The 26,160-nt window shown below is 47.3% G+C and overlaps 1 protein-coding gene across 4 annotated transcripts in view; it reads right to left on the minus strand.

Annotated features, from left to right (window-relative positions):
• Positions 1-26,160, minus strand: part of rtn1b (reticulon 1b) — a 34,329-nt gene that overhangs the window by 1,710 nt on the left and 6,459 nt on the right. The window contains exons 2-4 of one of the 4 annotated variants that reach the window (XM_077016888.1): positions 17,186-17,875; positions 16,268-16,756; positions 15,749-16,219 (exon numbers count right to left, since the gene is read on the minus strand). In XM_077016888.1, coding sequence (XP_076873003.1) covers positions 15,749-16,219; positions 16,268-16,756; positions 17,186-17,875 — 1,650 coding nt within the window. Of the gene's footprint in view, positions 1-5,794; positions 5,960-15,748; positions 16,757-17,185; positions 17,876-26,160 lie in introns of those variants that run through there. The other 3 variants (XM_077016889.1, XM_077016887.1, XM_077016891.1) reach the window with 3 other exon arrangements.

Below are 26,160 nucleotides of genomic sequence, written 5' to 3' on the forward strand. Positions count from 1 at the left end.
TGTAATGATTTATGTATTTTGAGTTATAAAAAGATGTATGACAACATAAGGCCACACTTTGACTCACATAAATAGCTTTCCATATGGACCTTCATTTAGTGTGCATTTGCATATCAATTTGATATGTCTGATCCCCACCCAATCTGGTCCCAGTCCTTTCTTTGTTACTATTGTCTCATTATACCACATTTGCATTAGAACATCTGCCTATGGTGCAATGGAAAGTCAATCAAAATAGCATCCTACAAAATGTATATAATACCATTCAAACCATTACATAATTTATTAAATTACCCACAATACCCCTGAGTGCTTTCACGAATTTCAAATTAATTATCGAGTCACAGATCTGTGCCAATCTATCTCTGTTAGCAAGCCGAAAACTGGAGCATTATTTTAGGTGACTCTAAACTAGCGGCTAATACAGCTAATGCTCCAGAAGTCCCCACAATTCCTCAGCCCCGCCTGCACGTGCTTGCTCGGCGTCTTTGTGAATGTGCAGCAGAAGGGTGTGGCCAAGACCCACTTACTGAAGAAGTGAGGGGGAATTCTCTTAACCAAGAGCCGTACGATTCATTATTTATCCAGAACAGCTTATTTTGGCAAAATCACAAACATGTGTGCTTGCAAATGTGCAGTGCATCCAGAAACACATAACAGGTTCCATGGTGCATGACACACACTCGTGACTCACACACACAAACACGCCACACTTGCACATATTCTCACTCCCTGACACTGACACTTTCCCCACATTCACACTCTTCCCCATTAAAGTGTGCATGCTAAAATATGTGCTATGGAGCTCCCCTCTGAATGGCGCTCGGTCGCCACGGAAACTGGGGAGGCGGGCGCAGCGGAGTAGGTGCTGATGCAGTTGCCATAGTGACCGTGTTCCATCTCCCCCCTCCTTGCCTCCCTCCCTCTCTCTCTCTCTCTCCTTCTCTCCCTCCCTCTCTTGCGCTCCCTCTCTCAGACACACGCCGAGAGACGTGCCTGCCAGACAGTGTAATGAGGTGCTGATGAAGTGATGGGGGAAGGGAGGGATAAGGCAGGGAAGCATACGCCAGCACGGGGATGCTGGCTGCTCTGCAGAGCAAGCTAACACGCTCATGCTACGCCTAACGCACCCCCCCCCCCCATCACTCAGACTCTGTGGCCACACTACTAGGCCACTAGGCAGACCGACGCTATAACCCTGAACTGGAGAAGGCCAAACATATCGGCAGCTAACAGAAGCACCTGCGCTCCTGCACATGAAAGGCACGAGGGCACAAGCGCTGACACACAGCCCAGTACTAACAGGGACAAAGTTGGAGCGCTTCTAATATCACCAAAGACCCAAGATGCTGCTAATAGCATTAGCCCGGAGAAAATACTGCAAAACATAATAACTGAACAATAAAGCGTGCATACGTGTGGCAATGTATCTGTGATGAATATGGCTCACGGAAGAGTAAACACCTGTCTTCTTTCTTCCTGTTTATTCCAGTCAGTCAGAACCACAAATACCAAAATCAATATTCTGGATGCTCAATTACCAGAACACCTGGAAATTACTGAAAGACATCGCTAAGAAACCTAGCGATGGATCCTGTATAACAGATGAATCCAACATAGACTCAGTAAGCCTGCGATACACGTGGGAGTCTCATGCAGTATTTGTCCTGTGTAGGTCCTGTGAAGTCTCGTGGGTATGCTGTAGTTTGAGCCAAAGTTCCTTGCACACCAATGTTTTCAAACGTATGCACACCAGCCTGTAATCGGAAACTGCACATACGGATCTGTGTTTTCTGGGAATCCTGTGGAAATACAGGCTGTAATGTTGTTTCTGTTCATGCATTTGCTGGATTTTAGGGTGCACAGATCAGCACAGTGTGGGCATGAAAAATAAGAGAGCATAACCAGTGTGGTCACCAACAAAACCACTAAATATAGTTTAGAAAAAATGCTAATAAGGAGGGCAATTACACAAATGTCACAGCTGTTACAACAACTTCACAATATTTTCAGCACATTCATTTGCCCTCAAACACAAAAGAAGTGCCCAGGTTCTGTGGCAGCTGAGTGGACATACAAACCATGTCAACTGAGGCCCAGATAACTCAGTCTGTGACTAATGTAATTACCCACAACCAATCTGAATAACAACAGTCTTGGCAAGCAATGCAGGGGGACGATAGAGCATACACACAGTTCTGCTTAGCAGCCAGGAATACCTTTCTACACACACACACACACACACACACACACACACACACACACACACACACACACACACACACACACTGAAATGTAATTAGTGCACATTCCAGCCCCTGGAAAACATCACGTGGCAAATTTATGTTGCGATAAGAAATTAATAACCATTACCTCCTGCATTACGTACCAGTAGAAGTGTACAAATGTGAGGACTGTCATCAAACAGACTGTCACTCTTTCTCATTACACACTGATTACAAAAAGGTCAGCTATTTGACATTATGGGGACTGTATGAGAACTGAACACAGTACAGCACATGTAGTGAATTACAGTCTTGCACGTTCTGGAAAGTGACCAAGCACCACTACAGATCACTACCTACCTTATTAGATACGCGAGTACACAAACTAGGAAGCTAGAGTCAGGCGAAGTTTATCATGAGGAACATTAGGAACATTTCATGGAGTTTTAAAGATGGATATGTAACACTTTATGGCCAAAAGACCCCCAAAACCCAGTGCAGCAGACACCCAAGTTTTGTTTTGCTTTGGACTTTTGCATTATGTTTAACTTGTAGTTCGAATCCTGATCCTGTGATCGACCCCTTGGAACAAGTTTGGTTTCCTCACCTGTAATTAAAGGCCCGTTTTAATCACTACTGGAGCCACAGGGTGTTTGGGGCTGCGAGCCCTCTTTGGGACTGCAGACAGACTACAGTAAGGATACAATAAAATGTTAAAAGTCCAATGAGTGAACAGTCCTGGCGTCTGAGGCTGTGGCCACACTGGGAATATATTACAGTTTAATTGCTGAGTGAATCATCACAGTATGTATTGGGCTAGGTGGTAAAAGTAGTTGTATTAATAAGTTTCTCTCGTTTTTCAAGCTATTTAAAATATGAAATATGGGATATGAAATATAAATATTGTGAGGTATTACATGGGTTCTAATAGATGCTCTTTTTGCATGAGGTTCCATCTTAAAATAAAAAACTAATCTTAAAGTCTCAGACTTGATGGTCTTTTCAGTCACCTAGTCAGAAGAAATAGTGTTGATTATGTATCAACATCCACATTTCATGTTCTCTAAAAGCAGCACATTGCAGCTTGAGTTCTGACCCACCTAGCTCGTCATTGGCACGGAGCATAAAATCACTTTGGCGTTGTAATAAACGTTGCCCTTACCAAGGTCCCAGTGTTTAAAATGGTATTGCAGTGCGGGGAGCTGTGCTGACAAACACTACTGCTGCTGTGGGCCTCAGCGGTACAGACGCACCAGTCACAGGGACCCTCTGCCTGAATTCTAGGTTAGTGATTCCCAGTAGAGAGCCACATTTAACGGGATGGGATGCATTCAGAGTGTGGCGGCGTGGCTGTGTGTAGGGGACCTCTCGGGGTGTGCCATGCCATCTCTGATGTCTTGTCTAGCGCGCCGGCTACCTGCTCTCGAGCGTGTAGGCAGGGAGCTCGCGCACGGTCCGGGAAAGCGTCGGCTGACGTGCTGAAAGCCGCCGGGGAGGCGTTTGCCTTTTGTGGCAACTAATGCAGTGCTGATTTAGCGGACTCACAGAACACGCAGGTGATCACCTGGCATTTTACATCTTAGTGGTAAGGGTGTCACTTAGAATTCGAGTAAGTAAAAATGATTAGATTAGCTTTTCCTTTCATCTCCTGTATGAGGCACCACCACAAAGGTCTGGTTAGTAAGAGAGCCAAGATGGCTGCCCAAACCTCAGAGAAACAGACAGCACTGCCTGTGTGAGGACAGTCTCCTTCAAGCTCCAAATCAATAGAGGACAATGACAGTGGCACTTGCACTGAACACTGTGCAGAGCTCCATTAATATAGGCAGGATTAGCCTATAGCCAGGAAAGGGGATGTATGTTGTCATGTAGTAGCCTACCTGGACACTTATGTGGTCACATAGCATCTTACTGCAAGAGCTACTCTGTCCACTCAAGCCAATGGAGAAGCATTTGGCACAAAAACCTAAATCCACACTAAGGTTGTTCTTGTAAAAGAGAAAAATGACAATACCCTGAAAGCACTGGAAACGCCCCTGTTCAATGGCGTCGAGGTGAGATGCTTGTCAGATTTGTGAGTACTGTACTGCAATGGAAATACACTGCTGCCTTTGAACATCCAGGAACAGAGAAATTACTGGCAAAGAGAAATTACCGGCAATCATTCCTTCCTTCTCACTGGTCAGAACCCAGCAAAGAGGTGGACCCAACACAAAACCTTAAAAAAGAAGGCCAAAACTATGAACAAATAAACGCACATTCAAAACCGTCAATGACTTCGGTAATATACATTCATCTTCGTTATTGATGAACATTTAGTTGCGCAGACATATGGAGGTGCAGAGGCCCGGGATACGAGCCCAGAACCCCGGACCTCCTCCCTCTAGGGCCGGCTGAGTGACACAAATGAGAAAGCAACCGAGGAGCAAAACTAGTCCCACTAATGACAGCAGGCACAAGCCCTCCTCCACAGAACATGCTAGAACATGTCAGAAATGGCTGCAGTGGGCTGACAGAGGCTGACAGTTTTGAAGGGATACGGCTGGTTTTCCCCCATAGACAGGCAGGTAAATAAATGATGCTTAATTATATATCTGTGCAAACCCACACACACACACACACACCCACACATGCAAACACATACACATCTGGTAGGACCCACCAACTGTCTTCATTACAACAAAAGGGTTGCGAATCCAACCGCAGCATGGTGCTCAGAGGTGTGTGTGTGTGTGTGTGTATGTGTGTGTGTGTGTGTGTGTGCGCTGTGATGATGCGCTGTAGGTAGCCACACCCCGAGCTCCTCTCACACACGGCACGCTCGCCACACTGTTCAACATGACAGGCGGCCAGACACAAAGCAGGGAGGGCCACGGTTAGACAGACAGCAGCCTACACTAATGAACGCTGCACGCACACGCACACACACACACACACACACACACACACACACACACACACACACACACACACACACACACACACACACACACACACACACACACACACACAGACACGCACATGCCTTGCAGAATAATTATGCAGTTGAAAATGAGTTTGATAGATCCTGATGGATAAAAATGTAGGAGGAAGATTCGCAAGAGGGATGGAGATGCAGAGATACACGTTAATGGGGGGGGGGGGAGGGTGTGGCCTGCTATCTCAGCCCCCACCCCCCTCAGCTAGGCCACCGCATGCTAGTCACGGCGCCCGACTTGACGCAGACACTCGGATGCTGAGACGCGTCTGTTCGATGTGCTGGTCGGTGTGTAGCCATCAGCATCTTTCCTCCCAACACCAGAGCCACCCTTTGTTAAATTAGCCAATCAGGACACGCATACATCCTCAGTGCCTCTCACCAGCCACCCTAATCAGCACCTACCCAACCTCGGTACCCCACCACACTACACGCCCTCCCTGTCCATGCAACCCTCAATCCTCCCCACACACATGTACACACACACACACACACACACACACACACACACACACACACACACACACACACACACACACACACACACACACACACACACACACACACACACACACACACACACACACGGTACCCTGGCACTTCCAGCTGCTCCATAAGCCCTCCATCTTGGTCGAGTCGGCGGCTGCTGTGGTGCTGGTCTGCATGCTTGGCTGGGTGAGGTGAGGAGAGTGATGCTAACACGCTAACACTCTACTGCTGCTTCGGCTGCCTCTCCACTGCGCAGCTCTCTCTCTCTCTCTCTCTCTCTCTCTCTCTCTCTTACTCGATATCTCTCTCTCCTCCCACCCCACACTGGTCTATGAATGACCCAAAAGGGAGGGGTTAGGGGCTGTTTGTGAGGGTGCAGTGCTGCCGACTGGTGGAGAAGAGGGGGATGAACAATCGCAGGAGGGAGGAGAACATAAGAAGGGGGCGGAGTCTCAGAGTGCTGATGCATTTGAACCTACTGGGACCAGAATGCAATCACTGCAGTGTGAAATCCAGCTAACCATTCTCTTGACAATTAGAACTGGACAAATTATTATTATTCTTTTTTTTCTAAACAGGAATTCTCACACACAGGGTTAATATGGATAAGTCTGCTCCTCGCAGACCTGAGGTTTGTTGTGGGGAGCACAGCCAAGAAAATATCCTGCTTCAAGTGTTCCCCATGTGAGATTAGAACTGCTCCAAGAGGGAACATTCACAGATATATGTGGGTGGCAAACAAGCACACATTTCTGCTGACACGCAGATATTATTTTGCCCATATATATGTAAATATATAAGATAAATTAATGTTTTTAGCCATTCTACTTCCTACAATATGTTTCCTTTCTTTTGAACCTTGAAAACAGTGCATAGGTCTGAATTTGCATGACACAGCACGTGCATGGTGCCACCGTGTGGGGCTGTGGGGAGTGACTCAGCACTCTGGCTTAAGAAGCAGTGCTGATCTAGTCTGGAAGCCGGGTCTTACCTCTCTGTGACCACACCCAACAAAACACCACACAAGACAGCAGAGTCCAGGTTCAGCAGCACACGGGGTAAATGAGGGCAAACACATCGGTGGGTGGGTGTTGGGGGGAGACGGGGGAACCTCTCAGCAGCGCAGAGACTAAAGGTCAGAGATAAAGCTGAATGTGAGTGTGACTGTAGCCATGGAGTGATGTGTGCTGTAAGTGCAAAAGAACTGCTAAAAGGCTCGGGTAGGGACACAGATACAGCTGTGATAAGCTACTACTGGGACACAGCTACAGTTGGGACACAGCTACCACTGGGACACAGCCACAGTTGAGACACAGCTACTACTGGGACACAGCCACAGTTGAGACACAGCTACCACTGGGACACAGCCACAGTTGAGACACAGCTACTACTGGGACACAGCCACAGTTGAGACACAGCTACTACTGGGACACAGCCACAGTTGAGACACAGCTACCACTGGGACACAGCCACAGTTGAGACACAGCTACCACTGGGACACAGCCACAGTTGGGACACAGCTACCACTGGGACACAGCCACAGTTGGGACACAGCTACCACTGGGACACAGCCACAGTTGGGACACAGCTACCACTGGGACACAGCCACAGTTGGGACACAGCTACCACTGGGACACAGCCACAGTTGGGACACAGCTACCACTGGGACACAGCCACAGTTGGGACACAGCTACCACTGGGACACAGCCACAGTTGGGACACAGCTACCACTGGGACACAGCCACAGTTGGGACACAGCTACCACTGGGACACAGCCACAGTTGAGACACAGCTACCACTGGGACACAGCTACAGTTGAGACACAGCTACCACTGGGACACAGCCACAGTTGAGACACAGCTACCACTGGGACACAGCTACAGTTGAGACACAGCTACCACTGGGACACAGACACAGTTGTGGTTCTTTCTGCAGTTAGATCCTCCAGGTAGGTTCACTCCTCTTGCACACTGATCATTAATCTCTGTTGCAGAATATCTTAGGACAGCATACATTTCTGCTACTTTTGATAATGCTATCAACAGAACTGTAGAAAATGAATTTACTTGCTACTTTGCCTGTGTTAATGTGAGATACGAGAATTTTTCCTTGTCCAACAGTCCCATTAGGATAAGCACTAAAGATCTTTGCTTCAACAATATGTAGCCTACTCTCATCTCACATGGTGAGACTGCAGACTGCAATGAAATACTTCAGTGGCCAGAGATTCCCTCTGCTATGATGCCATCTGTTCTCTGGGTATCAAAGCCTACAAAACAAAGAGCTGACCACTTTTAGATGTAGATTTGACACTAAATCACTGGTTAATAGCTGCACAGCCAAAATGTTTACAACCTGAAAAAAATGTCAAATAAAAACAGGCATGACTACAGAAAATCTGGAGATTTCATACCACTATGTTGTTAAAACAACGGTAGAGCCAGACATGTGGCATGTGCCAGGACCTTAGTCATGGCGTGCAGGCCTGTTCAAATGCTTTACCAGTCGTAGACGGGAATGAACACACTCGTGCCTCCATCCCATCAGGTCCGATGGTTTAGTGGAGCTTTCAAACACCCTTAAGCTGCGTTTCTCACTCCCAGAAGCCAGAGAACCCGCAGGGGTGTCTAGAACACTAGCACCTTCAAACAGGACTAGAGAATGAATCTACGTACTTACACTGCTACTTACCCACTACCTAATCAGCAATCAGCAGATGTTTTAAATTTGGATATTACTGAAGATTACTGTTCAGTAGATTACATTTTTTGTTAATTATGATATCTTATTCACACCTTTGTCCTGGGGGAGTGTTGCAGTTTAAAACATGGGCTACAGTATCAAAGTATAGTATAATATCAAAACAATGTCTGTCTCTGTCTTCACTGTCTCAAGAAAACCTATACTGTAGCATATACACCAATCTAAATAAACAGACACTAGCTAAATAGCAGAAAAATTAAGAGTGGAAGAAAACAAGGCCAAATAGGGCAGAGTTTCTCCAGGGTCAGAGGAATGACAGCGCCATCAAAACACTGAGATGGTTTCCTCCCAGGATTCCTCTGGCTTTAGTGATTTACGTTTCCCTGATGACAGCATGGAGCATGGACAGCATGGAGCTCGGTGGCCCTGGCCCTTGAGACACACTGCAGCAACACACTCACCTCTCTCACTGTGCCACACTCACATAGACACACCCATGTTGTAAACTACTGTAAGGAGCACACTGGTCTACTTTATGGACTGGAGCACTGTGCCCTCTGCTGGCACAAACATGGTGCTACATCCTTGGCTCAGACAAGACCATCGCCACAGGCCTCCTCATGGCTTCTAGAGGCTTCTGGACATACTGACAATACAGACTGACTTTAGCCTCACACCACACCCTGTGCACAACACACACACACACACACACACACACACACTATGGCCCTCAAGCAAAATACCACAACTAGAACCTAAATGAATTAGCCGTGACCACATCAGTTCATACACACAAGAATGACTGGTGTCTGCTCAAGAGTCAAAGGACAGATTGAGTGTGCATGTTTGTGACCTACGGACAGGAAACGTGATGGTCAGGAAACATCACTATCTTGTATTAGCCTTCAGACCACTGTGATACTTGGGGGCATTTGAATTACAGTTGTCAACAAAAAGTGCTCCTGTGTTACACAGCAATGTTACTACAACAACAACCACCAAGAATAAGACCAAGCCAAAAAGGGATATATAACCCAAAGCTTATAATCTGTAGGAGAATTTGGAGCCCACAGACACCCACTAAGTGACTGTTTTCTGGTGTATAATAATGATATATAAAATAACACTTCACCACTTTACAACATTAAAGAAATTAAATGAAGAACAGAAACTGCAACACTGGATGTCCTGAAGGTACATGGGTAGAAGTGAGAAATAAGAAGAGAGAAGTGAGAAATAAGAAGAAAGAAGTGAGATATATGAACAGAGAAGTGAGAAATAAATGTTTTATTACTCCAAAGGGTTAAAGTCCGTTAAGAGGATTCTTGCTTACAGTTGCCAAAGTTAAGTCAGGAGAGTCAGCTCCCTGCGTTTCTGAGTTGTCCTGAGAGACTATTTTGAGACTGCCATAATTATTTCTTCTCCTTTCCAACATGACAGAAGAGCTGTGTGTTGTGTGATGGCCTGACTGATCTTTGGAAAGGTGCTGCTTTAGCTATGAAGCCCCTGTAATGGGCTACGTCTCAGTGTACCGCCACGCTTCAGGGGGCGGTAGGGTGGACACAAACGCTGAGAGGAGCGATATTTATTAAAGGGCAATCCAAACTCGGGCTCGAACAAACAGGCCATGGTCAAATCCGCAAGAGAGTCCATAATGTTAACATAACCAACTCGCAAGGCCATAATGCACACAAAGAACAAACAAGCACAAACCACAATACAACACCGAAGCTTTAAACAAACACGATAGTATACAGGCTGTAATAGAAAACAAAATCATCATTAACAATGACCATCAACTCAGTAGACAAAACACGGGATATATATACACCCCACTAAACATGAAACACCTGAATATGCTAACGAGGGGGACAGTTTACAAAGGACTACAAATGATAGAACCACATGACTGACAGCTGGGGGAGGGGCTAAGTGTGACGCTCAGCAGAAGCACTTCCACCTGCCTTTAAAATGGGGAAACTGAGAGGGAAGTGCACAAATCTACAAGTCTCTCTGCACTCGTTGTTTATGTCAGAATGCAAACCTGGTTTACTTGACTGTGATGTTCAAAGAATAAAGTTATAAATTATAAATAAAAATGTATACAATTTATTCTTTACCCATATGAAACCAGAAGAATTTACGTGGTTTCTTCTGCTATATGACATAGCCTACTGTTATTTCTAAAAAAAAAAGACAATAAGTCACAAGAGTTAACCACACATTATCAGTCAGATCACCAAAACTGTCATTTACAGTGACAGAATTCCAAATCTAAATAGAGGTTTGTCACCCAAGACAGCCAAGATGCTTACATGATGGACTACATCTCAGGTTAGGAAGTGTTGAAGTGCAACGTACAATTAGCAAGGACATTGTTATTTCCTGAAACCTTTTGCTATTAACAACTGCAGTAATAAAAATCAGGTTGCAAAATAGTGAATCCTATTTTGGGCTTTATGCACAACATGGCATAAGAAGTTCATCAAAGATCACAAACATTCTACTGCATTTGAGAGAGCAACAGTAGTTCCCTTCATAAGAATACTGTGACGTCCGGGGCGCGGCGAAGGACGAGAAACGGAATCCTTAGCTCAACGAACGTCACGTTTATTTTGGCACACAAATAGCGCAGACAGCGAACGTACAACATTTACACGTGTAGCGACATGTAGACTCAAACAACGACGAGCACAGGTCACTGCGCGAACGCACATTAAATAGACGAACCACATACACCCCACGTGATAACGAGACGAGCCACAGGTGAGACGGATTATCACAAGACGTAACCGCACCCACTGAGATCCACAGACGCAGACGAGTAGACGCAGACGATGTAAACACACGCCCAAAAGGGAGGGGTCGGGGACCGTAACGTGACAAATACTGCAGCGTCTGAGGAAATAGGACCATACCATATTTACTTTAGAATGAACATAACCAATAATGAATTACCATTCATTAAAATGAATTAATATACATCGTGCTGAATGCCTTAGCTCTAGAAAGGGTTTTTCAGTAATACAGACACTACATGTTTTATCATTGAGATGTACATTTCTGGTAGGACCACAGTGAGCTCTACCAAGTGGTAGTCATGAGTCCTGGGTTTTCAACACATATGAGTGTCACAGAGTTGTCACCTGATCCACAGCGCTGCACAATTCCATCTGCAATATCAATCTGCAAGGACGTAACTACATCTTCAGACCCACCTGAAAATAAGTATGGTGTGACTGCTGGAGCAGTATGTGCTATTGAAGAGATAAAGATGTGGTAGGTGGACAGAGCCACACTCTTCCTCGCACGGCAGAACATCCCTTGATGAACAAATTAATATTCTTCCCTGCGTCTGTTGTTTTCAGGCTGAGTCTGGTAATTATTTGAGATCCAGTGTTCTGGGCTCCTGGATGTGCTGCAGCCAGAATGCATGATGTGAGGGTGGCCACAGTGGTTCAGGGCATATGTGGTCTAGGGGACATGTGGTCTAGGGGATATGTGGTCCAGTGCAGTTCATACACTGTTGTTTTCTTTTGTTTTAATTGTTTTGATTTTTAATATGAGTTTTGTTTTGTGTGGGTTTTATTATTTGATTTGTTAAATCTATCACATCAAATCAATTGAAACTGAAAATGCTGTGGACTCATGAACTGACCCAGCATGTGGTCCTGAATATATGAATAAATACATTGTCACATATGGCCTCGCCCTCTCCCTTAGCGGTCACTCCGGGTGTTCCCTCTTGTCTGTGCTCCTTGCCTGTTTATCCCGCCCTGCTCGTTTGTTACCACGCCCCTGTGTCATTGTTATCACCTGTTCCTTGTTTCAGTTCTATGTATATAAGTCCCAGTATTTCCCCAGTCTAGTTATCCGTGGTTTTGTCTATCTATTGGTTTGTGCGTTGTGCGTTGTTTATCCTGTCTCGTGAGTACTCCCTGTTTGTTGCCCTGTGTATTCTGTTTCAGTCGTTCTGCGTTTTCCCATGTTTCAGTTCATAGTGTTCAGTATGTCGCTCAGTGTTTCATGTTCTGACTCCCTATCGGACTTGACCCATGCATTTCTACTCGACCCTGATTTTGGTATTCCCTTTATTAAATCTCGCTTATCTCAGCAATTGTGTCCGTCCTCTCGCTTCGCTGTGCAAGCAGCGTTACATACATTGTCTGGCACTTATGACAGTGTGATTTTTCACCCTCTGCAGGTGCTCAAAGCAATTGCTATGACTGCAATGACATCAACTGCAAAAATAACTACCCGTTTGTCTGTGCCAAGAAGCACAAGGACAGACTGACCAATCTCCTTGATGCAGCTTCTCCAAAATCCAAATTCTTGTCTTGACTCCAGTACATCTGCTAAGGTTGACAACATAGAGCAAGATGAACAGTTCCCATGTGACAGTATAATGACAGAGTGAAATAGACAGAATGGAAGAGATTCATGGATTTCTATATAAGAAGTTCATCTGCCACAGGGGACCTATGGACAACATCGTAATAATAATAATAATAAAATATGGGTGAATGTGGCTAATATAGAGGTACATCTGGAGAAGTTAGCCTGGTGGATGTATGCTATTTGACTGTGTGATTATTATTTTTTTAAATGGCTGATGGCATAACAGCCTTTCTGTTGTAACAGTGAAAACAAGCTCTCACCCTCTGTCCTGTCTGCTGCAGTGAGCTACCTGAAAGGCGACGTTTGAACCGTGTTAGTAGTTAAGTGGTGTCATTCACAGACGCCCTAGCAGTCTTCAGCCTGAAGCACAGACATACCTCATGACTCTCAGCCTGAAATGGCCGCCTACGTGCAGTTGGCCTATCCCAAACCTAAAGTGCAATAACAAACTTCCAGACTCCTGTCTGCTTTTGAAAGTGTGATTTCTAATCTTGTTGGTGCAGTGTGGCTATATGAACACACGAGGGCAGCACTCACCAGCGAGGCTGGGCAAATGAAGGAATTACTGCACTTCCTATGAACTTCATACGGAAAGCACCAAGCATGAAACCAGACACAGGCTCAGAACACATGGAGTGTATATACGTGCACACTATATCTGAAGTGTATACACAAGTGTATAGTATTTATGGATAGCATATATGGCTATATAGTATTGGTGTATATGGAACTGTTCCTTATCCACGCTCGAACCCCTCAGCGAGACATGGCCTCCAGCTTGTGGAGACGTGAAGGATGTTGTCCTCTCAGCACCCACAGCAGTGTGTCTGGAGCGTGTCCAGAAAGCATCACACCCCACTAGCACATACTGCTGGAGGACACGCCGAGGTGACTCTGGTCTTCGTAGTCTGAGAGCTAGATTCCATTTATACTGGGTCATTTTCTTGTCTTAGAACATTCAGGGTTTAATACTCATGTTAATTTAGAGCAACCTTTCTTAGCACCAGTGACTTAATTGACTTAATTGTTCCCACTATTACAGTGTGTGTGTGTGTGTGTGTGTGTGTGTGCGTGTATGTGTGTGTCTGTGTGTGTGTGCGTCTGTGTGTGTGTGTGTGTGTGTGTGTTTGTGTTAAAATGTAAAATAGTGCACGGCCCATCTGTTATGCAAATATGCTTGCCCTGCAGTTTACCTCATATGTAATTAGTGGTTTATAAAAGGCTTTCTCCAAACAACATGAGTGTGTGTGCTAATCTGGATCTCACAGAGCCCCACGCAGGTATCAGGCCTCAGTACAATTACAGTAAAGACGTGTGGGGGAGTCAGACCAGAAGTGTTATTATCCTCCCCTCAGAAAGACTAAGGTGGATCTGCTCTGGTGAAGTACTCTCCTCTGCTTAAGGAGGCGTTTGCTCTTTTGTAAGGCTGCAAAATAATATTCAAATGTTTTGGAATTAGCTGGAACCTGAAATGTGCCATCAGGTCTTGCAGCCTACATCACACCACCGTACTGCAAATGGAATTTGATCTGAGCCGTTCCAATCACAGAACTTCCTTTTTTTAACTCAATCATTTCATTTCTCTTATGTTTTGGATTATCTTTCATGCTGGATGACCTAAGCTCTTTTAAGTTTCAGATTGTGGAAAGACTCACTGACACTCCAGAGTTTCCTCATAGGTTTCTAAATTCCCTGGCGTCAGTGACTGGCAGCCACCCAGGCCCTGAGGCTGTGAAGCATCTCCATGTTCCCTTCACTCTATCAAGCTTCCCAGCTGAGACGAGGTTCTGATCTGTGAGTCTACGCAGTGTTTATGTTCAGTGTTTTCTAATATAATACTGTACAATGTGCGTTTTTGTCTGTGAAATGCTGCACCTGTAAAGACCAAGATGGGCAGCAGAGGTAGCCACTCGCTACGTGCACATGCACTGATTTTGTCACGACCTCTGCTTCTAGGTGTAGCAAACACAGTGCAAAAAAGTGCAAACATCTACAAACCTGCTCGAATGTGGACGGACTCGAATTATAGGATTACTTCCAGTTACTGGTTAATTTGGACTATGCTGTGGTCTTCAAATTGCACAAAGTCTAATTTGCTACCTGCAAAAAGCCATTTGTATGAAGAACTACTCCTATAAACTGAACTATGAACTGCATCGAGTCTGGAAGGTAAAGAGGAGCTGACCCTGAAAACTTGGACTGGTCATGTGACACCTTAATGTGGCGAGTCAGCGCCAATCTGCTGCCTTTTCACTGCGGATTCATTCAAACACAATAATACAGAATCACACGCTCACGTTGTGGCCGCTACGCAGGGACAGTCAGTTCAGCACCAGTTCCACAGCAGTTAAGTTCCTTCTGGTTTCTTAACACAGCCCACATCTTCAGAAATCCTTTGAAACCCTTCAAATGTGATTTACTTTCTCTGTTAAAAACGGACTCTGAACTGATGGTGAGCAGCTGGGGCTCCAGGTCTGAGATGAGGAGAATCGGTACTGGGTGACCGTCTGGGTGTCTCTCCCTACACACACATCCACCCACATCCACCCCGAACACCTGGCATCAATTATTCTCCTAGAGGTTGATATAATTTGTCTGTCAATCACCCTTGATTGTTTATACCATATCTTCAGTAACAACAGTGCCATGTAAAATGTGCGTTTGATAAATGAGACTTTATCTATTCTGATGAACTGGACACAGAGGATGTTACATTCTACATCCCTTCACTGTAACTGGCCTGGACGGTTTTTGCTTCAAGCTATTTGCATTTGGCCTGTCCGTGAAAACAGCCTCATGTCTGAACGTAAATGGAGTCGAAAATATCTGCGTCCAGGGACAATATGAGTGTCTGAAACACACTGGTATAATGATTTTCAGAATCTCTGTGTGGGTGTAGCATAAACACATGCATGCAGATATGTTTAAAATACAGGCACCATGCAGAAGGCCTCACCCTTCTCTCTGGTCAGGCCCCAGAAGATGGCGGGTGCAGCGACGAGTCTCTCAGAGCCGCGGCAGCTCTGGCTGGAGCGTCTCCTCTCCGCTGGTCCTCCTCCGGCCGGCTGCTCCACCTTCAGCTCCGTCGGGCCTGCGCTGGGCACTGCCGGGCCGCCGGCGGGCTTGGGCTTCTCCTCCACGCTCGGGCTCTTTTCTCTGGGAGTGCTGGCGGGGGCTGCGGGTGGGGGGGCGGGGCTGGCTGGGGGTGGGGCGGCGACACGGGGAGAGGGAGGCTCGGTCGGCCGTGTGTCGGCCCTGCGGCCTTTGCCGGCGGTGAGGTCATGGGGGAATCTCTTGGGGCTCTCCTCACCGCAGGACTCCAGCGCCAGCTCGCTGTCCAGCTCCGCTTCCCGCTCCTCACGCAGGATGCTGTACTGCGTGGAAGCGCCAGAGGCTGGGGCAGGGGCAGGTGCAGGGGCAGGGGCAGGTGAAGGGGCAGGAGCGTGAGCAGGGGCAGAGGCTGGGGCAGGGGCAGGTGAAGAGGCAGGAGCGTGAGCAGGGGCAGGAGCGTGGGCAGAGGCTGGGGCAGGGGCAGGTGAAGGGGCAGGAGCGTGAGCAGGGGCAGGGGCAGGGGCATGAGCAGGGGCAGGAAGAGGAGCAGGGGCCGGAATAGGAGCAGGGGCAGGGGCAGGGGCAGGAAGAGGAGCAGGGGCAGAGGGGGGGCTAGGATCAGGGGCAGAAGGACTGCTGCTAGGACTCTTGCTGAAGCTCATATATCCAGAGCTTGGGGCCTGTGGGCTGGACTCCTCAGACACCAGCTCAATCTCAGAGTCGCCTGAATCTCCACTGCTGGCGTCCACCACCTTAGCGTACAATGGAAGAGAAGGGAAGCTGGAAACTTCTGCTGATGGACTCTGCTGCTTGGGGGAAGTCTGAGACAGGGATGCCCCAGGAGCCCTAGCAGAACTAACGGTCTTCACGTCATCATCTTGGACAACGGGATCCGATGGAGACTCAGAATCTTCTGCAAAGAGAACGAGAATGGAGAGAGGTGAGTTTTTGCTGCAGGTACAGCATCTGACTTGGGGAGGCCATCTGCTGCGCTGGGCTGCCCCACTGAGAGAGCAGGTGTGAATCCAGTCACATGGAGAGCCCATGCCCAAGCCCAGACACACCACAGCAAACACACGGCTCCAGAGCGAGCTGAACCAGCCATAAACCTCGGCGACTGCTCCAATCCCATCGCACAAGAGCCCATAGAGCCACACACCAAAAAACACACCAGTCAACCATATTTGACACGGCTCTCAAAAACATCTTTACAAGGCCACAAATGCCTTAGAGGAGCAAAGTTTGCATACAGGAGTCTGCCAGATTACCGGATGCTCAGCAGTGTACTGGGAGAAGAGCTGGTGTTGTGGCAGAGGGAGCGCTATGGAGTGCTAGCCCTCACCTGTGAGCGGTGGCGTGGAGGAGCCCGGGCTCTCGTCCTCCGGCTCGGACAGCGTGACGGTGGGCACGCCCTGTAGTCCCAGGCTCAGGATGCTTTCCTTCTCCGACACCGCAACCGGAGGCATGTAGCTGGTGGCGGAGGGGGAGTCCGACGTGGGTGGCATCTCCGTCAGCGTGATCTTGACGGGGCTGACGTAGGCCTGGTGGTCAGACAGCTCGTCGTCCGAGGGCTCCTCCACATAGGGGAAGGTCTGTGAGTCCAGCACGGCCGCCGGGCCCAGCGTCTCCACCTCCACGGGCGAGGGGCTCTTCTCCAGGTAACAACCTCCCCCCAGGACGAACTGCCGTGCGGGATCTGAGACGGCAGCTGCGCTCCAGTCCACTGGGGAGCGCCGTTGGGTGTTCCAGCCCTCCCTGCCGCTGATGTCCATGTAGCTGTAGGTAGAGGGCTTGTCAGGGTCGGGCTGCTTGTGAGAGCCATAGCCAAGGTCAGAGTATGAGCTGAACACGACGGACTGCAGGCTGGACTTGAGATCATTAGTGCTGCCTGCCTGCCTCTGTTGCCCTTCATCAAGGTCACCCGAAAAGTAGGAGGTGTCCTGTTGGGAGAAGCTCTGACCGGACAGGAGAGATGTGTAAGGGTCACCCATGTCACCAGCGGCCTTCATCTGCGTATCTGCGTCAGATTTATCTGTGGGAGGAGAGAAACAGGGTGGAAGTGGAAAATGAACTTCTCATTTGATGAGGTGATTCATCAAAACACTGATGTGGTGGAAAACCACCAGCACGCACGTCATCCACGATCATATAATGAGTTATTGTAAAACAAGAGCACGCGAGCGTAAACCGCAGCGAAGTCAGTTTACATCGGTTTGTAAACACAGGTTTGTACTTGTTTCTGTGTGAGGAGCGCGCTGTCACGGCCCCTGTTTGAGCCACCCGTCATGTCACAGGCTGCTCCTTCTCGCACCTGCCCCGCCCGTCCCCGCCCTGTTTCAGTGCCCCTGCCCCAGTCTTCACTCCTGTGTCATTTGTGCGTGGTCCGATTTTCCCGTGGTTCTGCTCTTTCTAGATTTGCCGTCACCGTTTGCCGATCCCCCGACACACTGCCTGTGTCCATAAAGCGTCCCTGTTAAAGACTGTTTGGTGGTTGTGTCCTGTCTCCCTGGCGTTTGTGAAGCATGCTGTGAAAGGTGGTTTGGAGACCGCTGCTTATCTGTCAGCGCTAACGTAGACCTCTGTGGCTAACGTAGACCTCTGTGGCTGAGGCAAGACACACGGCAGTTGTTCCATACGGATCCCACACAGAAACCCACACGCAGCCATCTGAAACCCGTCCATCGCCAAGGAACCGATAACACACCCCCTCCATATTCAAATGCTCTGACAGTGGATATGACATATTGTACAGTATATGTTTATGTAAAGCTTCAAATCCACAGATATGGACACACAGCTATTCACCCGGGGGCTGCCTGCTCCCTCATTGGCTGAGACAGTCCAGCACCTCTTGCATGGCCCCTGCATGTTGACTACTGCATAGAAGTGCCACATTCATCCTGGTCCTCTCACAGAAAATGTCCACATGCTACTGAGTTTGACCGGTGTGTGTAATTGTGTGGGAGTGTGGCCACGGGATGGGAGTGTTCTCCACTGTGAAGGGGCGTGGCACTGACAGCAGTCCTGCCTTCAGCCCCTCCCCCTGGCTCACTTTTCACATTTGTCCTTTTCATTGTCTCTCCCTTTCCCTCCTTCTCTCCTTCTCCCTCTCTTTCAGTGTGGGGCTATTTTTGCACGTTTGTTTGCAGGCAGACTGCTGTGGAGATACATGAGGACTGGAGAAATGTTATCTCAGTCCCCCCCCCCACACACACACACAGTCTCACCATGAGGAGTTTGGCTCCCGTGTTTGCTGCATTCTCTGTCACTGAGTCTGACTATGACACCCAGGTCTGCTGAGACATCATCTCTTCTCCTTGCATATGTCTAAATAACCAGCAGGAAGAGGCACAGTGGGAGAAACCGCAGCGGCGAAGACGAGTTTCAAAACAAGCCTGTGAAAGTGTACTCATGCACAATTCTTCTCAAACCAACCCTCATCCACAGTTTAACTACTTATTGTCTACCTACAAACAAGCCTTCCTGACAGTCATGGGACTTGCTGTCCATGCTTACAGCGCTTTAAAGGACCAGAACCAGACGCAGATGTAGAACAGTGAGCAGGTAGGTGGATGAGGCGTGGGTGAGGGACAACTCTGCACCAGAGGTGTGCAGGTGGACCAGACGTGATTGGCTGAGAGCTGAGCATAGCTGGAGGTGATTGGCTGAGACCTGAGCATAGCTGTATGTGATTGGCTGAGCGCAGGCCCCACACACGTTGCTTGCGTGCAGCGCTCCCCACCTGTGCTGCTCGGCTGCACCTGCGTTTTGCCCACCTCGCTCCAATCGCTCGGGACCAGGCGACCGGGCTCTTGCAGCAGTACCGGACCGCCTGCAGCACCGGCTTATGAGCATTAGCTTTGCACAAATAATAGTGTGCCACTGTAGGCTAGTGCGTAGTGCTTGGCTTGATAACCCATAATGCACACAGAGAGGCCGCTCCGACAGCTTTCCACTGGCCTACATACACTGGGTTAAGGAGTACCGGTGGGATGCTATTTTTAACCCACAGCGGCTCCGACATATAGGGATGCAGTGGAGGAAATTGATGGTAAACCAATCAGTCCACATGCTGTGTTTGGGCCTCCCCACCTGCAGGGGGAGCAGCTGAGCTTGGGGCTGCCGAGAGAGACACCGCCATGAACTGTAATAATCATAGTAAGGCACCGACCTCACATTCAGCTAATTGGCAAAGTTATTCTACGAGAGGTGCAGTGAAACGAACAAACCGAACACGGAGAGGAGCGCACACCTGCAACGCGTCACTGCCGTTAACGAGGGCGAGAGGCTGAAAATCTGTCCGGCGGCAGAGATGAAGCCGGTAAGCGTGGGACCGGGTGGCCGCCCGCTCTGCTACACGGGGGCGGGAATAAAAGCCCGTAAGTGCTATGAACGCTGCTGCGTGTGCATCGCCACAGCACGAGCGCTAAAGCCCACATTTCACCCTCAACTTCCTGCCCTAATGAACAGGGACTCGTGATTCATCCACATCATTAAAGGCGGAGGCACAGTGACTGATGTCTTGTGCTTTCTTTCGTTTTCCCAGAAGAGGATCATGGCAGATTGAACAGCCAGCTCGGACTAGTAAATCTATTAGCGGTTACTTCTTACTGCGACAGTCACTCCAAAACACTCTCATCAATGCTGCATCAACGTATCTAAATTAAGAAGTCACAATGTCAGTCTAGAAAGCAGAGAGCCGCTAGAGCACTACGCCCTAACTGACGCCAGCGTGGGTTCTCTCATAAACTCTGCTTCTGTTTTCTGGACTCTTGAATAACCTTCAGTATCATTTCTGTAGAACTGACATGAGTAAATCTGATGCCTGTTCCTTGCCCGTCTTATTTAATACCTCTCTTTTTACACTCACCAAAAGAAAGTTGATGATTTGCATTTAAAAATATGCTTATACTTTGCATTTGCACTGCCTGTCCACATGACACTGCTATCTGGAAACAGAGTATACATCCTACACAAAGGGCTGTGTGTGATGACTGTCCTTGGCACTGTTACCAGAGTGACCTGGTGAGCACAGCAGATCAGATAACAGCTGAGAGAAAGTCAGACTGTTTGACCTCAGCTTGGTGTGTGAGGGGGTGAAGTCAGACTGTCACACACAAGGGTAAAGTGCGCAAGCGCACCCATCCCCCAAATCAACACCACGAAGGCTCATAACTGCTTGAAGTGCAGAATAGTGATCGTCTTGGGTAGTGACTACGTCAGGGAAGGATCTTTGGCTCAGACTGTGCATTGGGTCATTTCAGGCTTTAGCTGTAGAGCTAATGTTCTCTGACTAATCACTCCTCTCATTAAGTCTCAAGGACAGGGGGGGGGAATTACAGGAAGAAAGTCCAGGAATGGCATGAATGAATACACAAGATCCACAGCACAACGTCACCACCACATTTCACTGTCTGTTCTGAGGTTTCCGCACAGTGGGTGGGCATCAGAAGAATAGAACTCACACAGCCTGGAGTGAGCAACGCTCCACCGCCTTCTGAGATCAAACCGCTGAGATCAAACAAGGAAAGCACAGAAATGTTCAAAGTTGACAGGAGCAAGAGGGGTCAGGACGGCGGGAGCAGCTGCCCGGGTAAAGGATCTATGCACACAACTAAAGCAGTCAGAGGTGTGCAGGACAGGAGCTGCAGAGCTAGGGGTTAAGAGCAGGGCAGGGATGCAGGAGGGGGAAAAACTGATGTGAGCTCTCCATGTAGTGGCCCTGTTAGCCAGAAGATAAATGACCATGGTTCTTTCTTGAAGATCCTCGTTACTGTGGGTCACAACATCACACTTCTGCAGAATAGATCCGCTTCGTGCAATGTCGTATCTGAGTGGCTACAATGCATCTCATCTCATGAAAAGCAATGAGGCATGAAACAAGACCACATCCCCCATAAGCACATCTCAGATCTTTCTATTTACAGTAAACATGACCAGAGGGTTTTAGAACACAACCTACCAAACACAAAGTCAGTAGTTCTCAGTTTCAGACCTACAGACATGATGTACATTTTAGTGCTTCTCCTGCTCTCATGCACCTGACAGTTCAGAACAAGCTGAACCACTGAACTAGGCTCAGGTGCTGGTTCTGGGCTATGGAACATTCTGCTGGGTCTTTTTTGGTTATCACACCACTGAACTCTAAAACTATATTGGACAGAATGCAATTTAAATTAAGTCAAAGCTAGAAAGTTGCATTCTGGATCTAATTACACAAAAAAACCCCTCCTAATTTCTGATGACATGGCAGTATCTCCCAGCCTGTTTCATGACCAGAAGTCAGGCTGCAATTAACAGAGGGCCCACTCTGAGAAGGTATACTTTTACATTTCCAAAAGCATTCGAATATCAAATGAAATATCTCCTTCCCACGAGAAGTTACCGGAGGCTTCAGTCTGTGTTATTTTTGGGCAGTACTGTGCTAGCCTGTAACAGGAATGCGTAAAGTAGGTGAAAAGGGAGCTAAGCTTACTGGGCCTACCTTTTCAGTTTTCCAATGAAGGTCTGTATAATCATATATGAGAGATCAAGAGATAGATACAAGGAGAATGACAGATACAGAGAGACAGACACAGACAAAAAAGGAAAGTTTGACTTCTGGGAGCAACCATGTGTCAGATCTCTACATACCCCTTTGGGAAGATTCTGCTGTTAATGTCATGACAGCTGACATTAGCCCTGAGTCTCTGGGATTATCTCCTCTCAGCAACGTGTGTGGGGCCTGCGCCCAGCCAATCACATCCAGCTATGCTCAGGTCTCAGCATGGCAGTAGTGTGGCCAGGCTGGCTGTAGCAGAGACACAGTGGCCGTAGTGTGGCCAGCATGGCAGTAGTGTGGCCAGGCTGCCTGTAGCAGCGACAGGCTAGTTGTAGTATGGCTAGGCTGGCTAGAACTGGGACATGCTAACCCTGGCTGTACTGGGGACAGGTGGCTTAGGACAGGAGGACTGGTTTTATCTGGGACAAGCTTGCTGTGATGGTCAGAAGCAGGAAGCCATTCCACTGAAGCTGCACACACACCAAGACACACCAAGGCCGCCCTGTATCTGTCCCTGTGTAAAGGCATTAGTGTATATGTGTACTTCTTGATTAGAGAGGATGCAGATGTAAGCAAATCCACACAAGAACACTAGAGGCAAAAAAACAGCACTCCATACTACAACTCTCCTAACAGCTGTAAATAACTGAAGACAACCACCTGAATGCATGCAATGTACTGAATTCATTTTAAACCATTCCACTGTGACAGTAAGAACATCCATAGTTTCAGTACATGAGTACTGGGGGATGTGAGATAATTCAACTGTAAATGACGCTCCCTTTCTTCAGCTCAGAGTCCGTGTCTAACGTTCTCGTTCAGCTGTGCGCAGACTAGGGTGAAAATAAACATTTAGACAAATCAAACATTCTTTGTTGCTTTGCATTTCACACTAGCGTGGCGCCCCATCTGCTACCGAGCTGAGATCACGCTAATCTTGTACATGGCTGGGACAAATAAGAAGCACACGCTCAGACTGCTGCACAGGTGCTGTGTGTTGGGGGGGGGGGGGTGTCTAGTGCTCTGACTGTATGCAGCTTTAAGTCATTTAGTACATCGCTTTATTAGGCACCTTTTCAATCACTGAGATTCATATTTAGCAATGGTTTGACATGACTAAGCATCTAGAGCATCTGAACTGGGGGTGCCAGACTGGGACCAGTAGGACTGTTGGGGGGAGATGATGTGTCTCACGCCATGCCATGGGGGGTGGGGTGTGTGTGTGTGTGTGTGACAGAAAGTTGCTAGTTGAGGTAATAACAGTCAGCAGTGTTAATGTAACCATCAGCAGGTCTCATGAGTCTCATGACCGTTGCGTGAAACTTGACGTTTATGCAGAACAGCTTTCTATTATTTGTGCTAATTGTGATAGTAATTAGCCTACGCTGTGATTTTGCTACCTGTTTTTATCCTATGTGCAACCTTTGATATTTCTTTTCTAGACAAGACACTGAAATGAAGAACTGAATCTTAACATTTCTAATTTCAGCACAGTCATCTTCTAAGTACTATATGATCTCTTTAAGGAAGACTTACCCCGTTTATGTAACTATATGTTATATAGTCCACACATACAGTCTACACATACAGTCTACACATACAGTATAGTCTACACATACATTCTACACATATAGACTACTCATATATCCTTCCAAATTTCCATGATTCTGGATGTTATGACCTGAAAAGTGATGTCAACAGCTTTCACTCAGGCCTAATGGCTGTTCTGGACACAACTCAAAAACAATTCCAGTGGAATTGCATTTTCTCTGCATCTTTGTTCACTTTCTTCATATGTTATGATGTTTTGCATAAAGCAACAGAATTGCAGTATGCATACGGGACACTAAGTGTATCGTATTTCATTAGAACTCACATTCATAACTGTTCCATCTTCTCTAATGCATGCAGCTCACTGAAGTGTTTTCAAAACAAAGCAAATCCTGTGCACATTACAATTCACAGGCTCACTCCACATTTGAGTGACAACAAACGCCCATATAAACACTGTACAAACAAGCGTGGGGACGCCCTGTGTTTTTATTAGTGCTGCAATGCCCTTTTAATGGGGCGATCTTGAGAGAAGGATATATCACCGGTTTTTGAAAGGCCTTCCAGTATTCAGACACTGTATATTAACTGGATGTATTTCCACAGAGCACCTCTCCCAAGAGGCTGAGAGGAAGGCCTGTAAACTCAGGTTCAAAACCACTGTGAAAACCACATGCTGTCAGCTTTGACAGAACCACAGGAACCTTCTTACCTACAGCATCCCTGTTTTAATTAGTGGCTACGCTAGTGGAAATTTTAAAATTAAAGAAGTAAATGAGCTGAAAGGAAAATATACATTTTATCATAATAGGCTTTAAAGAAATGAAAGCAGTTTAGAGAGGAAAAATACAAAGAGGCCCCCTCTTCCTGGGCTTTTGGAAACGTCACTAAACACCCAAACAAATGAAATAAAAAAGCACATATACAGCCCACTTCTGGCATTAGTGCGGTACAGTTGAACATGTCCCTTCATTGCTGGAGAAACTCAGTGTCCTTGGAGTGTCCGAGCAAAAGCTGGCCGGGCTGTTTGTGGACAGTCCCTGCTGGGTCCCAGCCCAGCACACCCCCCAACGTCCTACCCGTCTCACGCACACACACACACACACACACACACACACACACACACACACACACACACACACACACACACACACACACACAAACACAGACGCACATGCACACACACACACAGCACACTAGCAGTATGAGAGTGCTAGCATGAGAGTGCACTTAGAAATGGAGCATTTGGAAACAGAGTACGAGCAACTCTGTTAATCCCTACCTGGTACCTACTGATCCCTGCAAAACAGGGACCAATCACTGTGCAGACGATCAAATATGAGCAAATATGAAGAAGCAAGGTCATCCCAGAAGACCATATGTGTGCCTGTCCTCTGGGTGGGCCCTCACATCTATTCATCAATAAACCTGCCTTAATGCTTCCCTGTATGGAAAAGGATTCGGTGCAGTCGATCAATAGTGCCTGCACTGAGCCAGCAGAAGACCTCAAGGTGAATCTCTGAGGATTCCTCCAGCTCCGTGCATCTCTGTGTCAGTCAGGCAGTAGCTCACAGCTGGGGACAAATACAGATCGAAGCAGTCAGTCAGTGTGGCATGACTCAGCCTTGGCACTGACATCGAGCAATTTACACGCCTTTGTTTTTCTGTCTGCTTGTTTGTTTTTGGCTGATGAAGTGTTTTCTCTCCGTTACCTGAGTCACAACGTTCAGTCATAACATCAACAAAATTCACTGGCTGACTGACTGTCAATACAGAGGAGGGGCTGATACTCTTTAATTGAGGCAACGTACAACGCAGACGTCTTCTTGTGGATATATTTTGTGAAATAAATGCCCACTCATATTAACTGGCAAGCATGTGATAACTGACATCTGGTGAGCTAGCTGGCAATCACACTGCACGCAAACTCACGATACGTTAAGAACATGAAACAGGGAATTATTATTAGCTAGTTCAACGTGATTTTTGTTCAATGCGTATATTTCACTTACATATTGATAGTAAACAGCAAGTCCCAAATTCTGTCCTAATTTCACACTCCATTGACACTGCCGAAGTGGCTTTGTGAGCTAAACAAAGACTAATCCACACCGGACTGCAGATTCAGGGGGCACTTCGGGATTATAGAGTTCACACATGCTCGGCTAATTCAAGGCACCACCTAAAACAATTTTAGATTTTACACAGATTACATTCTGTGAAAT

The sequence above is a fragment of the Brachyhypopomus gauderio genome, chromosome 9 (assembly GCF_052324685.1).
Source record: "Brachyhypopomus gauderio isolate BG-103 chromosome 9, BGAUD_0.2, whole genome shotgun sequence".
NCBI lineage: Eukaryota > Metazoa > Chordata > Actinopteri > Gymnotiformes > Hypopomidae > Brachyhypopomus > Brachyhypopomus gauderio.